Source organism: Salmo salar, chromosome 25 (assembly GCF_965601325.2).
Source record: "Salmo salar chromosome 25, fSalSal1, whole genome shotgun sequence".
NCBI classification, from domain to species: Eukaryota; Metazoa; Chordata; class Actinopteri; order Salmoniformes; family Salmonidae; genus Salmo; species Salmo salar.
The window spans coordinates 27,023,747-27,040,752 of NC_138315.1; the positions used below are offsets into that span (position 1 = coordinate 27,023,747).

The 17,006-nt window shown below is 45.8% G+C and overlaps 1 protein-coding gene across 11 annotated transcripts in view; it reads right to left on the minus strand.

The window, feature by feature from the left end:
* The window catches only part of map2 (microtubule-associated protein 2), a 138,484-nt gene that overhangs the window by 50,748 nt on the left and 70,730 nt on the right, over nucleotides 1–17,006 (minus strand). For 9 of the 11 annotated variants that reach the window (XM_045707559.2, XM_045707557.2, XM_082969047.1 and 6 more), the window contains exons 4-5: nucleotides 7,355–7,599; nucleotides 250–336 (exon numbers count right to left, since the gene is read on the minus strand). In XM_045707559.2, the coding sequence (XP_045563515.2) occupies nucleotides 250–336; nucleotides 7,355–7,559 (292 nt within the window). In that variant the 5' untranslated portion in view covers nucleotides 7,560–7,599. Of the gene's footprint in view, nucleotides 1–249; nucleotides 337–3,589; nucleotides 3,712–7,354; nucleotides 7,600–17,006 lie in introns of those variants that run through there. The other 2 variants (XM_082969052.1, XM_082969050.1) reach the window with 1 other exon arrangement.

The window sequence follows — 17,006 nt, forward strand, 5'->3', positions numbered from 1 at the left end:
CACACACACACACACACACACACACACACACACACACACACACACACACACACACACACACACACACACACACAAACAGCACCATTTTAGTCCATTGACATCAGCCAAAAGGACTTCTGTGTCACTTTCAGAATAGCTATAGCTATGGAAGAGACGGGTGGGCCGGGACATGTGTGTGTGTGTGTGTGTGTGTGTGTGTGTGTGTGTGTGTGTGTGTGTGTGTGTGTGTGTGTGTGTGTGTGTGTGTACCTGACTGCAGTCTTGTCTCCTGTTCTCCTTTCAGTACTGCCACTGCTTCTGCTGTCACCTCCTGCACGATTCGCGCAGACACTTGCTCTGTGGGACACACACACACATAGACACACACATACACACACACAGTTAGACACACAGGGACCCACAGTCATCAGTGATGTCTAGACCAACTATATCTTGCTAATCATAGCGTGTCAAGGAAATATTAACTTATGGTCAGTACTTATTAATTGATAATTAATTTAATGATTGCTTTCTGTCTATCTAAGGCTGAAGGTTTAGTATGCAGAGAACCATGGTGACAAAAAAAGTACAAAACTGAAACAGGGAATCTTTACTTGTAGAATTGGCAGCATTTTAACTGCAGGCATCACCATGGAAACACTGGTTCAGATAGGAAGCAGCCAAACCTACTGGCCAATCAGAAATGGCTCTGGGCATGGGCCTGTGATTGGCTGATAACTTTGAGTCAACAACAGTGTGGGATGCCCAGGGTTATACTCACTAGGAACCAAACGGAAGCAACGGAAGCATGTTTCTCGTCGCAAAATGTTTGCTATGGTGTGCACTAATGAACATGACCCAGATACCCTCCACTGGTCACAAACAATTTAATCTGGATGATACCTTTACCCATTAGACATAGGTTTACAGTACAATGATTAAAATAGCAATTAAACCACCTACAATGATAAAGAAGATGTCAAGTAATTGTAAAACCGATGTGGAGTGGACTGAGGTCAGAAGAACATAGATTTATGTGTGTGTGTGTGTGTGTGTGTGTGTGTGTGTGTGTGTGTGTGTGTGTGTGTGTGTGTGTGTGCGTGCGTGCGTGCGTGCGTGCGTGCGTGCGTGCGAGTGTACTTGTGTGCGTGTGTGTGTGTATATATGTTGTAATGTAAACCTTAGTGAGCCATACATCCATGATTCCTGTGCATATGGACTACAATATATACTGTAGATCCATACAACATCCTTTATTTTACACTCATGAGTTTTACTGTCATAATTTAGTGTTTTTGAGAATGTCAGTCTCCTAAACCATGTAATTGACATGGCAACAGTGTATTACAGTGGGATTAGTTAGTTGGCGGTGGAAAGCTTTTGTTGTCACGACGTGGAGCTGTTTCAGGACCATTTTCCACCCACCAGACACTCACGCGCACATGCACACACACATGCACACACACATGCACAAACACACACACATACATACGTAAGTCTTCCGGAAACACTCACCCACTCAAATGAGCCTGCTTTCTGTGGTTCCATTTTACAGAGAAAATGACTGTCATACACACATGGACAAATACATAGCATTGCCAAACCCAACTGTCATTACAGTCAGTTTAATCCATTAATAAACAGAAGCTATTCAAGAAAACGTAAAAACCTGAGCGAGTTTGTTTTAACGACTTCAGTAGGAGTTATACATGCCAAGTAGTCAAAAAATAGAGCAGAACAGTCAATACTGAAAATCCAGGAGCATCAATCAACAGCCTACCAGATACTGGTCAACGCTCTCAGATCTCCACCCTGAGATCACATCATGAAACTGTCAATCCCTCCCAGCTCAGGGATGTTGTGCCTGATGCACTGATGTAGCTCTAACGAGCAGAACAGGAGAGTCAAAAGGTGGACAGGGAGGAAAAGAAAAAGAAGAGATGATTTCACCACAGAGCCACTGAGAAAGTATTAACAGATTCCTCCAAATCAAATTGTATTGGTCGCACATTCTATTGGTCCAGCCTTCGCCTCTTTGATCTCGGTCAGATTGACCTAGCAGATCAACCACACAGCATGACATTCCAACAAACACAGTCCAGGGCTGCGTCTCAACGGCAACCTATTGCCTATGTTGTACTTCTTTTAACCAGAGCCTTACGGGCCATTTTCAGTGTCCGCATAGAAGCAAAGCAAATTGCCATCGTCAGTGGTGTTATGCCCTTTCTAGTCATTCTATTACTTTGTCTCTATCCTGATTCCTGACACCATAACGCCATTCTATTCTAGAGCCCATAGCTTGGCTATGATGAACTCCCTCCCTCCCTCCCTCCCTCCCTCCCTCCCTCCCTCCCTCCCTCCCTCCCTCCCTCCCTCCCTCCCTCCCTCCCTCCCTCCCTCCAAACAGACAGACATGCCCTCACCTAGACAGATACTCCCTCCCTCCCTCCCTCCCTCCAAACAGACAGACATGCCCTCACCTAGACAGATACTCCCTCCCTCCCTCCCTCCCTCCCTCCAAACAGACAGACATGCCCTCACCTAGACAGATACTCCCTCCCTCCCTCCCTCCCTCCCTCCAAACAGACAGACATGCCCTCACCTAGACAGATACTCCCTCCCTCCCTCCCTCCCTCCAAACAGACAGACATGCCCTCACCTAGACAGATACTCCCTCCCTCCCTCCCTCCAAACAGACAGACATGCCCTCACCTAGACAGATACTCCCTCCCTCCCTCCCTCCCTCCCTCCCTCCCTCCCTCCCTCCCTCCCTCCAAACAGACAGACATGCCCTCACCTAGACAGATACTCCCTCCCTCCCTCCCTCCCTCCAAACAGACAGATATGCCCTCACCTAGACAGATACTCCCTCCCTCCCTCCCTCCCTCCCTCCAAACAGACAGACATGCCCTCACCTAGACAGATACTCCCTCCCTCCCTCCCTCCCTCCAAACAGACAGATATGCCCTCACCTAGACAGATACCCACTACCTCTCCACTCCCTCCCTCCTCACAGACTGGGCAGTGATGTGTCCTGCATCCAGATCAAATTCTGCCTCAAAGGCACACAACGACACATGCTCACACACACCTCCAACACACACATGCACACACACACATGCACACACACAGCATCACCAGGTCGTTGGGTTCATTCCAGTGAAACAGCAGTTTACTAGCTGACAGACACAAACCACACAAACCACACACACACACACACACACACACACACACACACACACACACACACACACACACACACACACACAGCACAATAAACACATCTACTGTCTACTCTAATTCTAATGATAGCTGTCTTCTTCAGTGTTGTTTCAGCCCTTCCCGACAGAATGATGTTGAGTCAAAAACCCGTTTACAGTGACAGCTCATACTTCTCTTACCAAGTTTGTCTCATTGGCCTTAACATATTAATAAATAAATAAAAAACATGAACAAATAAAAATAAGGCACATTATATGTCAATAAAACCCCAATATAAAAGAGAAGAACAGTTATATTCTAATCCAAAGCCACAACTACAATCCTCCCAGGCATGCAGACAATGCTGTACTGAGCTGCACTACCAGGACAGAAAAGGTTTTTTTATTACCTGTACTGGTCAGACCAGACTAGACCAGTAGACCAAAGCGAAAACGGACTCCCCTTGAGTAGAGACCTGAGGCAGCCACAGAGTCAGACACACTGCCAAACGCAGGCTTGCACCTCACCGCAGGGTGGAGAGGGGAGAAAGAGAGAGAGAGAGAGAGAGAGAGAGAGAGAGAGAGAGAGAGATAGAGGGAGGGCAGAGAGAGAGAGCGAAAGCGAGAGAGAGAGAGAGAGAGACAGCCGGCGAGATACCACCGCCAAAACTCTGTGTGAAGGGAACGGAGCTGTTGCCACAGCAACACACAACCTAAGTGGTATGGGCCCGGTCTAATTCTGAGCTTTGGTTGCTCTGTTCCCATCCTCAGTCCCTCCCCTCATCTCCCCTCTCTCTCAATGTCTGTGAGAGCTCAGCTGCCACACCCATCCCCAACATGATGCTGCCAAAGGTACTGACTGACTAATTGACTGAATAACTGTACCCCTATACATGGTGAAGCTCAAGAACACCATGACAACCGTGTCCTCCACAACTACCTCAACAGAAAACCATGACAACTGTGTCCTCCACAACTACCTCAACAGAAAACCATAACAACTGTGTCCTCCACAACTACCTCAACAGAAAACCATAACAACTGTGTCCTCCACAACTACCTCAACAGAAAACCATGACAACTGTGTCCTCCACAACTACCTCAACAGAACACCATGACAACTGTGTCCTCCACAACCACTTCAAAAGAAAACCATGACAACTGTGTCCTCCACAACCACTTCAAAAGAAAACCATGACAACTGTGTCCTCCACAACCACTTCAAAAGAAAACCATGACAACTGTGTCCTCCACAACCACCCCAACAGACAAGAGTCAAAACAACAGAGTCAAACATCAGTTAACACCATCCTAAAACCCAATACACAGATAACGTTGGTGGTTATTAACAGTATAGCTAATATTGAAATTACATTACAGTTTGTTTTGAAGTGTTATACAGACGTGAATGTCTCTAAATGTTCACAGCATACTACATTGGATGACAAGCAATGCGGCAGGTATACAAACTACACGTCTCACATATCCAGTGGACACAGCAGGCCTAATAGGGTAATACCTCTTTACATCTTCAGGTCCATGCTTTAGTTCTTTGAAGCCATGGACAAATCTTTGTTGCTCAAGGACATTACACGTCTCTTTTCAACGCAATCACCCTAGTTCAACCCAACAGCATGCAGTACAACGACTACCTAGCGGCTTCCCTGTTTCATCTATTGCTGTTCACTGGACCCTATGATCACTTGGCTACATAGCTGATGCCTGCTGGACTGTTCATTAATCACGGTACTCCATTTTGTTTATCTGTCGGCCCCAGCCTCGAACTCAGGCCCTGTGTGTAGTTAACTGACCCTCTCTGCCCATTCATCACCATTTTACCTGTTGTTGTCTTAGCTGATTAGCTGCTGTTGTCTTACAAATTGTTGTCTTACCCATTGTTGTCTTAGCTAGCTCTCCCAATCAACACCTGTGATTGCTTTATGCCTCGCTTTATGTCTCTCTCTAATGTCAATATGCCTTGTATACTGTTGTTTAGGATAGTTATCATTGTTTTAGTTTACTGCGAAGCCCCTAGTCCCACTCAACATGCCTCAGATACCTCTTTTGTCCCACCTCCCACACCCTCGCTACATATTCGTCGCCAGACCCACTGGCTCCAGGTCATCTATAAGTCTTTGCTAGGTAAAGCTCCGCCTTATCTCAGCTCATTGGTCACCATAACAACACCCACCCGTAGCACGTGCTCCAGCAGGTATATCTCACTGGTCATCCCCAAAGCCAACACCTGCTTTGGCCGCCTTTCCTTCCAGTTCTCTGTTGCCAATGACTGGAACGAATTGCAAAAATCGCTAAAGTTGAAGACTTATATCTCCCTCACTAAAGTTAAGCATCAGCTATCTGAGCAGCTTACAGATCGCTGCAGCTGTACATAGCCCATCTGTAAATAGCCCATCCAACTACCTACCTCGTCCCCATATTGTTTTTATTTACTTTTTTGCTCTTTTGCACACCAGTATTTCTACTTGCACATCATCATCTGCACATCTATCACTCCAGTGTTCATTTGCTAAATTGTAATTACTTCGCTACTATGGCCTATTTATTGCCTTACCTCCTTACGCCATTTGCACACACTGTATATAGACTTTTCTATTGTGTTATTGACTGTACATTTGTTTATTCCATGTGTAACTCTGTGTTGTTGTTTGTGTCGCACTGCTTTACTTTATCTTGGCCAGGTCGCAGTTGTAAATGAGAACTTGTTCTCAACTGGCCTACCTGGTTAAATAAAGGTGAAATATATATATTTTTTAAACATAATACATAACACAATATAATGTCATTGTGTCATGCAGTGTTCTGTAATGGTTGGGTGGAGCTGGATTATGTGTTTGCATAAGTAAAAGGATTCAAAACTCTGTGAAATAAATGTACATCATATTCTTTATATGCCGAACACTTACCTGAAGACCATAGAAAGCACTTGGCATTTAGACAACACATACTAGTACAGCGGCTTCAGTGACCTCGCTAAAAGTCAATGTCTTTGAAAGACAGTTGTAATTATACGTTCCATCGCTACTGAGCGTGGGAATTAAATGTCAACAAAATTGTAAATGGACGTTGATTAACAGATGCTCTAGGCAATGTTTGAAACAGACTATTTGAGCACTAGCCACACTATCCAGGCTAGATACTAATGGAGCTCATCCCACAGGGTACAGTGTACTTGTGGTGATAAATCAGAAGATACTCTTTGGCTGACTTCCTTACTGCTTCTTCTTGACCAATAGTATGGCAAGTCTGCTCTTCAACAGTGCATGGTATTCAATCTAACAGGCTAGGTGACTGATGCTGTCTAAATGAATGATAGACATGAAAGGTCTGGTCCTGGCAACATACTGCAGTTAAAATAGAGGTACTACGACTCCTGTCAGAGATGTTGAATGGGTTTCTGTTCTGTAAATGGTGGACAGTGGAGGTAGTAGGTAGTAGTAGGTTCTGTGTGTCAGCAGAAATAGAAATGTAAAGGCAGAAAGATTGCAGGGACAATAGACAAAACAATAGAGCTTTGGCAAACTAAATTGTAGAGGAGCCGCTGCCATGGCAACAAGAGGAGTGAACGGAGCAGGGTATAGTCAGTGTGTGTGTGGAGAGGGGTGTGTGTGTTTGTGTGTGTCTCGCTCTGGGAAAACAGAGATTTTCACCCTTAATTGCCACAGTAATAATGGATAATGAATCTACTAAGGGTGCTTCAATGTTCACTGTTCCTCCCACACAGTGAGAGGTAGGGGCCCGCTTAGTGCCTGCTGGACCCACACAGCGAGAGGTAGGGGCCTGATTAGTGCCTGCTGGACCCACACAGTGAGAGGTAGGGGCCCGCTTAGTGCCTGCTGGACCCACACACGCACACACACTCAGAAAGACCAACCAAACAGAATGACCAACCCCTGTGTGTGTGTGTGTGTGTGTGTGTGTGTGTGTGTGTGTGTGTGTGTGTGTGTGTGTGTGTGTGTGTGTGTGTGTGTGTGTGTGTGTGTGTGTGTGTGTGTGTGTGTGTGTGTGTGTGTATTCTAATTGACAGGTACAACTCGGGCAGATTGTATAGACACACACAGTTTTGACAATACTGGTCAATACAGATTAAGTTTGTGGGTATAATACAGTAGTTATAAAAGCTCTGTCCCTGAGTCTCAGATATCAGGTGTCCTTACCAGCTGTAACTGCATGGTCTCCGTTGAAGCCGTTCTCTCGGGAGGTGTAGGAGGGGGGTGCTGCTCCATGGGCCGTCCCTGGCTGGCACGCCCTGTAGGAGGGGGGGTAGCCGTTAGCCCCGTGGGCTGGGGGGGGAGAGGGGTCCTGTGCCCCCGACGGGTCCCAATGGGGGTAGCTGTCCTCAGGTTGGTGACTGTCTGCCATGATGGGGGTCAGTTGCGGCCAGGGAGGTCTTTCCTTATGGCTGGGAGAAGAAGGTGCTTATTACTTTATTTCTATCGTCACTGTACAGAGAGATGAATTTTTCTGTTTTTTCCCCAACCCCCTCGAGACACACACCCACAGAGAGGTTGGAGGACAGGGTGAGCTGCAGTATGAGTATATGGTCATGTCATGGCCAATAATAGTGGTGGCATAATGGCTATTAACACAAGAATCGCCACAGCCGTTTTTTAGGTGTTATGGCACAATGGCTATTAACAGTTTGGCAGGGAGAAGAGACTATACAATGTGTTCCTTAGATGGGGTATGAAAAGAAACTGTGATAGTATGGTCATGTCACTGTCTTTATAATAATGGTGGCACATAATGCTTATAAACACTTTGGTAGGGATACAGAAGGTATTGATGGGGTGGAGGAAAACCAAAGGACATCATTCAAATTCAAAACACTGTTTCGCCTCGGGTCACGCCTCGGGTCACGAATCACCACATCTCCCCACATCTATAGACAGACTGGAGAGCTGGTTTATGGACATCAGATCACAGGGCAGCTCTCTCTCTCTTTCGCTCTCTCTTTCTCTTTCGCTCTCTCTCTTTCTCTTTCGCTCTCTCTCTTTCTCTTTCGCTCTCTCTCTTTCTCTTTCGCTCTCTCTCTCTCTCTCTCTCCACACTCTCATACACAGGGCTGTGATTGAGTTACACAGACACTGAAGGTGTCGGCTGCTGCTGCCTGCCTTGGTGTCATCCTGTTTTGATTCACAGCTAGCTGCACCAGTGACATGAAATAGAGCCTCAGCCCTCTCTGAGAAATCAATAGAACTTCATGGAGCTGCTGTCAACCATAGCACCTCTGTACAACCCAGGGAAATATATATGACCCACACACACACACATGCGGCATGCACACAGACATACACACAACAAATCGTAATTTGTCAATAGGTAGTATAAAGCAACATGCAATATTGTGAACCAATCACAGGGAGGAAATAGATATGTTCACAGTAAATCTGTTGTATGGGTCAAAGGACAGAGGATAATGCCCTCCTGCTCATTGAGTGAGTGTGTGTGTGTGTGTGTGTGTGTGTGTGTGTGTGTGTGTGTGTGTGTGTGTGTGTGTGTGTGTGTGTGTGTGTGTGTGTGTGTGTGTGTGTGCCCAAGAGTACAGGCCAGCTCTCTGAAGTCAGAGCACAGTAGCCTCATCGCCACAGCACCCCACTGAGAGGAAGATTGCCCACGGGCAACATGGGATAAAAAATCTAATAAACAGCAACAGAGAGGATATCGATTCAGCCAATCACAGGCCAGGAGCTTGGTGGGCAAAGCAAAGCACTAGATAATGGAACCAAAGACCAATGCCTTGTTTCAGTACGGTGCTTACAGCTTACAGTATACAACACAGCCAGCCCCACAGTGCCATTTAGTCCAACCACTGCTATTCCATCAACAGAATAGTAGTGACTGACTCCAGAACAGACCAGGCTGGGTAAGCATCAAAATGATATATCTGTTGCCGTAAAGATGGCGTCGACAGATATGGCAGCTCTGTTTCTAGCTCAGACACGAGACGGATGTGGCAGGGTCTACAGACAATCAGGGACTGCAAAGGGAAAACCAGCCACGTCGCGGACACCGAAGTCTTGCTTCCAGACAAGCTAAACACCTTCTTTGCCCGCTTTGAGGAAAACACAGTGCCACCGATGCGGCCCGCTACCAAGGACTGTGGGCTCTCCTTCTCCTTGGACGACCTGAGTAATATATTTAAGCGTGTTAACCCTCGCAAGGCTGCCGACCCAGACAGCATCCCTAGCCGCGTCCTCAGAGCATGTGCAGACCAGCTGGCTGGAGTGTTTACAGATATATTCAATCTCTCCCTATCCCTGTCTGCTGTCCCCACTTGCTTCAAGATGTCCACCATTGTTCCTGTACCCAAGAAAGCAAAGGTAACTGAACAAAATTACTATCACCCCGTAGCAGTAACGTCTGTCATCATGAAGTGCTTTGAGAGGTCACCTCTACCTTACCTGACACCCTAGACCCACATCAATTTGCTTACTGCCCCAATAGATCCACAAACAATGCAATCGACATCTCACTGCACACTGCAGTGAGAGGAGTACCTATGAAAGAATGCTATTCATTGACTACAGCTCAGCATTCAACACCATAGCACCATCCAAGCTCATCATTAAGCTCGCTGTGCTACTGTTTCTTGGACTTCCTGACAGGACGCCCCCAGGTGGTGAAGGTATGAAACAACACCTCCACTTCGCTGATCCTCACCACAGGGGTGCGTGCTCAGCCCCCTCCTGTACTCCCTGTTCAACAGTGATTGTGTGGCCACGCACGCCTCGAACTTAATCATCAAGTTTGCAGACGACACAACAGTAGTAGGCCTGATTACCAACATTGATGAGACAGCCTACAGGGAGGAGGTGAGGGCCCTGGGAGAGTGGTGCCATGAAAATAACATCTCACTCAATGTCAACAAAACAAAGGAGCTGATCGTGGACTTCAGGAAACAGCAGGGGGAGCACGTCCTTATTGACGGGACAGCAGTGGAGTAGGTGGAAAGCTTCAAGTTCCTCTGCGTACACATTACTGACGATCTGAAATGGTCCACCCACACAGACAGTGTGGTGAAGAAAGCGCAAATCAAGCTCAACAACCTCAGGAGGCTGAAGAAATTTGGCTTGGCCCCTAAAACCCTCACAAACTTTTACAGATGTACAATTGAGAGCATCCTGTCGGGCTGTATCACCACCTGGTACGACAACTGCACCACCCACAACCGCAGGGTTCCCAAGAGGGTGGTGCGGTCTGCCCAACGCATCACCGGGGGCAAACTACCTGCCCTCCAGGACACCTACAGCACCCGGTCACAGGAAGGCCAAAAAGATCATCAAGGACATCAACCCCCCGAGCCACGGCCTGTTCACCCCGCTATCATCCAGAAAGCGAGGTCAGTATAGGTGCATCAAAGCCAGGACCGAGAGACTGAAAAACAACTTCTATCTCTAGGCCATCAGACTGTTAAATAGCCATCACTAGCTGGTTTCCACCCGGTTACGCAACCCTGCACCTTAGAGGCTGCTGCCCTATATACATAGACATGGAATCACTGGCCACTTTAATAATGGAACACTAGTCACTTTAATAAGGTTTACATACTGCTTTACTCATCTCGAATGTATATACTGTATTCTATTCTACTGTATTTTAGTCAATGCCACTCCGACATTGCTCAATCTAATATTTATATATTTCTTAATTCCATTCTTTTACTTTTAGATTTGTGTGTATTGTTGTGAATTGTTAGATACAGTGAGGGAAAAAAGTATTTGATCCCCTGCTGATTTTGTATGTTTGCCCACTGACAAAGAAATGATCAGTCTATAGTTTTAATGGTAGGTTTATTTGAACAGTGAGAGACAGAATAACAATAAAACAATCCAGAAAAACGCATGTCAAAAATGTTATAAAATGATTTGCATTTTAATGAGGGAAATAAGTATTTGACCCCCCTGCAAAACATGACTTAGTACTTGGTGGCAAAACCCTTGTTGGCAATCACAGAGGTCAGATGTTTCTTGTAGTTGGCCACCAGGTTTGCACACATCTCAGGAGGGATTTTGTCTCACTCCTCTTTGCAGATATTCTCCAAGTCATTAAGGTTTTGAGGCTGATGTTTGGCAACTCGAACCTTAAGCTCCCTCCACAGATTTTCTATGGGATTAAGGTCTGGAGACTGGCTAGGCCACTCCAGGACCTTAATGTGCTTCTTCTTGAGCCACTCCTTTGTTGCCTTGGCCGTGTGTTTTGGGTCATTGTCATGCTGGAATACCCATCCACGACCCATTTTCAATGCCCTGGCTGAGGGAAGGAGGTTCTCACCCAAGATTTGACGGTACATGGCCCCATCCATCGTCCCTTTGATGCGATGAAGTTGTCCTGTCCCCTTAGCAGAAAAACACCCCCAAAGCATAATGTTTCCACCTCCATGTTTGACGGTGGGGATGGTGTTCTTGGGGTCATAGGCAGTATTCCTCCTCCTCCAAGCACGGCGAGTTGAGTTGATGCCAAAGAGCTCCATTTTGGTCTCATCTGACCACAACACTTTTATCCAGTTGTCCTCTGAATCATTCAGATGTTCATTGGCAAACTTCAGACGGGTATATGTGCTTTCTTGAGCAGGGGGACTTTGCGGGCGCTGCAGGATTTCAGTTCTTCACGACGTGGTGTGTTACCAATTGTTTTCTTGGTGACTATGGTCCCAGCTGCCTTGAGATCATTGACAAGATCCTCCCGTGTAGTTCTGGGCTGATTCCTCACCGTTCTCATGATCATTGCAACTCCACGAGGTGAGATCTTGCATGGAGCCTCAGGCCGAGGGAGATTGACAGTTCTTTTGTGTATCTTCCATTTGCGAATAATCGCACCAACTGTTGTCACCTTCTCACCAAGCTGCTTGGCGATGGTCTTGTAGCCCATTCCAGCCTTGTGTAGGTCTACAATCTTGTTCCTGACATCCTTGGAGAACTCTTTGGTCTTGGCCATGGTGGAGAGTTTTGGAATCTGATTGATTGCTTCTGTGGACAGGTGTCTTTTATACAGGTAACAAACTGAGATTAGGAGCACTCCCTTTAAGAGTGTGCTCCTAATCTCAGCCCCTTACCTGTATAATAGACACCTGGGAGCCAGAAATCTTTCTGATTGAGAGGGGGTCAAATACTTATTTCCCTCATTAAAATGCAAATCAATTTATAAAATTTCTGACATGCGTTTTTCTGGATTTTTTTGTTGTCATTCTATCTCTCACTGTTCAAATAAACCTACCATTAAAATTATAGACTGATCATTTGTTTGTCAGTGGGCAAACGTACAAAATCAGCAGGGGATCAAATACTTTTTTCCCTCACTGTACTACTGCACTATTGGTTAGGAACACAAGCATTTCACTCCACCCGCAATAACATCTGCTAAATACTGTATGTGTATGTGACCAATAAAATGTGATTTGATGAACAGACATACACAAGTCTCTGAGCATTATGTTAAAACATAGCCATGGTTTCATTTTATATTGATATTTTAGTTATTTAGCAGGCGCTCTTATCCAGAGCGACTTACCATCGTGAGTGCATACATTTTTGTACTTTTTCATACTGGTCCCCCATGAGAATCAAACCCACAACCCTATAAGGTTCTATCTAAAAAAATATTATTCTTAGTTCCGAACCTTCATTGGTTTGAATTGTGTAAGCAAATTTTTACCTTGTTATTTTTTTTACTTAACAACATCAATTACGGTATTTGCAAACCACGCCCCCAAATATTCAAATGAGCACCCTTCTCTACATTATGAAGTAGCTGTGCTTGATGTGGGCTAGTCTGTGCTGGGATTGGTGGGGGCTCGCCCATTTTGGGCTTGGTGTGGGCTAGCCTGTGTTGGGCTTGGTGTGGGCTGGCCCATGTTGGTCTGGTGTTGGCTAGCCTGTGCTGGGCTGGTGTAGGCTTGTTGTCGGCTAGCCGGTGTCGGGCTGATGTGGGCTTGGTCTGGGTTAGCCCGTGTTTGGCTGGTGTGGGCTTGGTCTAGGTTAGCCCGTGTTTGGCTGGTGTGGGCTTGGTCTGGGTTAGCCCGTGTTTGGCTGGTGTGGGCTTGGTCTGGGTTAGCCCGTCTTTGGCTGGTGTGGGCTTGGTCTGGGTTAGCCCGTGTTTGGCTGGTGTGGGCTTGGTCTGGGTTAGCCCGTGTTTGGCTGGTGTGGGCTTGGTCTGGGTTAGCCCGTGTTTGGCTGGTGTGGGCTTGGTGTGAAATAGCCCCTGTTCACCTTGCCCACCAAATAACCACATGGGTCCAATGGGGTAATGTTTGCTGGGATGACACACACACACACACACACACACACACACACACACACACACACCACACACACACACACATACATACATACATACATACATACATACATACATACATACATACATACATACATACATACATACATACATACATACATACATACATACATACATACATACATACATACATACATACATACATACATACATACATACATACATGCACGCACACACTATCCACAGTAATGGAGGCCACAGCCATATTAGGGCTAGGAAAAGCCCTACTCTACACCCTCACCAGACAGTATCTTCCAACCAAAGACATGGGCCTGTATTCACAAAATGTCCCAGAGTAGGAGTGCTGTTCTAGGATCAGTTTAGTATTTTAAAGCACTCGTACTCTGAGATGCTTTGTTAATATGGGTCGGCCCATCTCTTTATGACCGTGGTGGGAAGATGCGGTCAAAGACTATACTGCAAGGTTAAAACTCTGCTTAGGGTCTTGTTGTATCGGACTGATTTCAGGCCCTTTATCAAATTCTCACAAATGCAGCATTGGGTGTGTCTGATCACATCTTCCCTTACCGGATATAAAGACATTGTGTGTGTCCCAATTGGTGCACGCACCTACATGTATAAAAGGCCATAGGGCTTTGGTCAAAAGTGCACAATATAGGGAATAGTGATGCAGACATGGTCACTCTGCCTGTATCCCACCAAGGTTATAAATCTCTCCTTATTTATGACTAGAACAACCTTAAACCTCCACAAAGAAGACCCTTCATCATCATTCAACCCTTTCTCCCAGCACTTTTGGTAGACAGACCATAAAACAGACTCTCTCTCTTCTTTTTGCACCGGGTCTGGCCGTAAAAATGTGTTCCTCAAAGGAGATGTGTAGCGGTAGAGTGCTTGTAGTAAAAGCAGAAATTAATAACAGGGTTTTTCTCACAGGTAGCGCCTGAGGAGACGCTGGTGGATGGCGGGGGTGATAAGGGACATCATTAATTGACCTAGTGGATGTTTACAGAACTGGACATCACAAAACAGTATACATGGGTGAAGGTCTTTGGGGCTAGGGTGAGTGCAGCCCGACTCGATCGGTTTTACATGTCCAGGAATTACAGCAATAGGCTGTTGGGCACTGTGGCATAAACTGGCTGTCCTCAACCCCCCAGACCTACAACGCAAGCTGGTGGATCTTTTTTGGTCGGGCCATCACTAGGTGAGGGCGGCAGTGTTGTATGTCCGTCCACGAAGGAGAACAGGGCCTGGTGGAACTGGAGAGCAGGGTGGCTGCATACTGATGTCAGCTGGAGGGATGAGGGAGAGCTGGCGGATTAGGATTTTCCTCATGAGGCTGGAGAGGCTGAGTACAACAGATCTCTCTGATTTTTACTCTGCGGTGCTGAAAGCCTGGCAGCTGCTAAGGCCCATACGAGAAGGGGATGGAGAGCCTGGGCTGTGGGTGTGGGAGGAGGCTATCTTCCACAACCCAGCCATATAAAATGATAAACAGTGTGGAGATGTTTCAGGAGATATGGTGTGTCGGGGGGCCGACTGTACAGCTGGGGAAGATGGGTTGGATATACGGTTGTAGAAGTGGTGAGGCTTTGGTTATTGTGATGTTTAGTGTTGTTTTGTATCGTGGGGTAGAAGGCAAGGTGAGTATGCAGCAGAAGGGATATTCGTTTTTTAAAGGGGGGTGGGGGGGTGAGGTTTTAATTAAATGAAATGAGGATGTAGCATTAAAGAAATACAAAAAGTCTAAAGGCTCTCTCTCTCTCTGTCTGCCTGGTCTGCTGCGAAGGTCACTTTGTGCTGTGCCGGTGGCAGACTTCCAGAAATACCCAGACCGCCTCAGACTGTAGCCAGCATTGGAGTGTTTGTGACAGGGACGTGGGATAAGGACAGAAGGCTTGGGGTTCAGATTCCTGGAGCCCCACAGGGCTGATTAAAGAGCATGTGGTGTTGATGGTCCATGAGGTGAGTGTTGCTGAGTCCATCTGGCTGAAACAGCATCCTCTAGTGGACTGATCCTTCTCTACAACACTGGGGTAGAGGGAATGAATATGTAGCAATACTGAGCAGAGCCTGGATGGCAAGAAGGACATCTGGTGGAAAGGGGGGGATCGGGTGTCTGAAGCAGTATGTAGATTCCACATCGGACACGGCTACCCATCCTCACCCTTCTCATGCCTCCCCACCCATTATTTACCCACCTCTCTTTCTGTCTGAATAATAGAAAGTGGGTTGTTCAGTCTACCTCCCTAGAGTACGCCTGCTGCCAGCCAGTACTGTTGTAAAGGGAGCTGAACTAAATATCACAACCACTGGAACTCAATGTGCTTTTAGGTGAGGAGAGAGAGGGAGAGCAGAAATAGACACCGAAATAGAGAGGGTGCTTCAATCTTATATATATATCACTATCAAATCTCCCCAATTAAAGACAAACATGTTGGTAAAACTATATTTACCTGGTATTAAAGGCATACATTTTCTGAAAAAGTGATATCTGGGATATGACATCAACATCAGCTAGTTTATAAATACCGAGTCAGTTCAGCTGTCTCTCAGTCGCAGTCAAATCCAGGACACACATCTAATACTGAACAAAAACATAAACGCAAAATTCAACAATTTCAAAGATTTTACTGAGTTACAGTTCATATAAGGAAATCAGTCAATAGAAATAAATTAATTAGGCCCTAATCTATGGATTTCACATGACTCGGAATACCGTAAATTCCGGACTATAAGCCGCAACTTTTTTCCCAGCTTTGAACCTTCCGGCTTAAACAATGACGCGGCTAATATATGGATTTTTCCCGCTTTCACATTCTGTGACGTGCTCAGTTTTTTGGCGGCATGAAGCTTTCATTAGACCAATGAAATTGCCGAACGGGTTAAGGTCAAACAACTTTTTTGTTTACTGTTTAGATTAAATCGAGCGCTCTCAAACTTCCCATCATTCTGATTACGGTAGTCATTTTGTCACCCTCATCATGGCAAGGAAACGGAGAAATGCATATGATGCAGCTTTCAAGTTGAAGGCAATTGATCTGGCTGTTGGAAAAGGAAATAGAGCTGCTGCACGGTAGCTTGGTCTTAATGAGTCAATGATAAGACGTTGGAAACAGCAGCGTGAGGAATTGACTCAGTGCAAAAAGACAACTAAAGCTTACTGCTAATTTTTTATTTTTTGTTACAAGCCGTGTTTCGTTAAAGCCTATTTATTTTTGTTACAAGCCGTGTTTCGTTAAAGCCTATTTATTTTTGTTACAAGCCGTGTTTCGTTAAAGCCTGTGTAAAGTTCATTTGTTTCAATGTACCGGTAGGCACCTGCGGCTTATAGACATGTGCGGCTTATTTATGTTCAAAATAATAATATTTTTTAAATTCAGTGGGTGCGGCTTATATTCAGCTTAAAACCTCTTACATCTAGATGTTCCGCTAGCGGAACGCCTCCCCAATATCCAATGATAAAGCGTGGCGCGAATTACAAACACCTCAAAAATCCAAAAACTTCAATTTTTCAAAAATATGACTATTTTACACCATTTTAAAGAC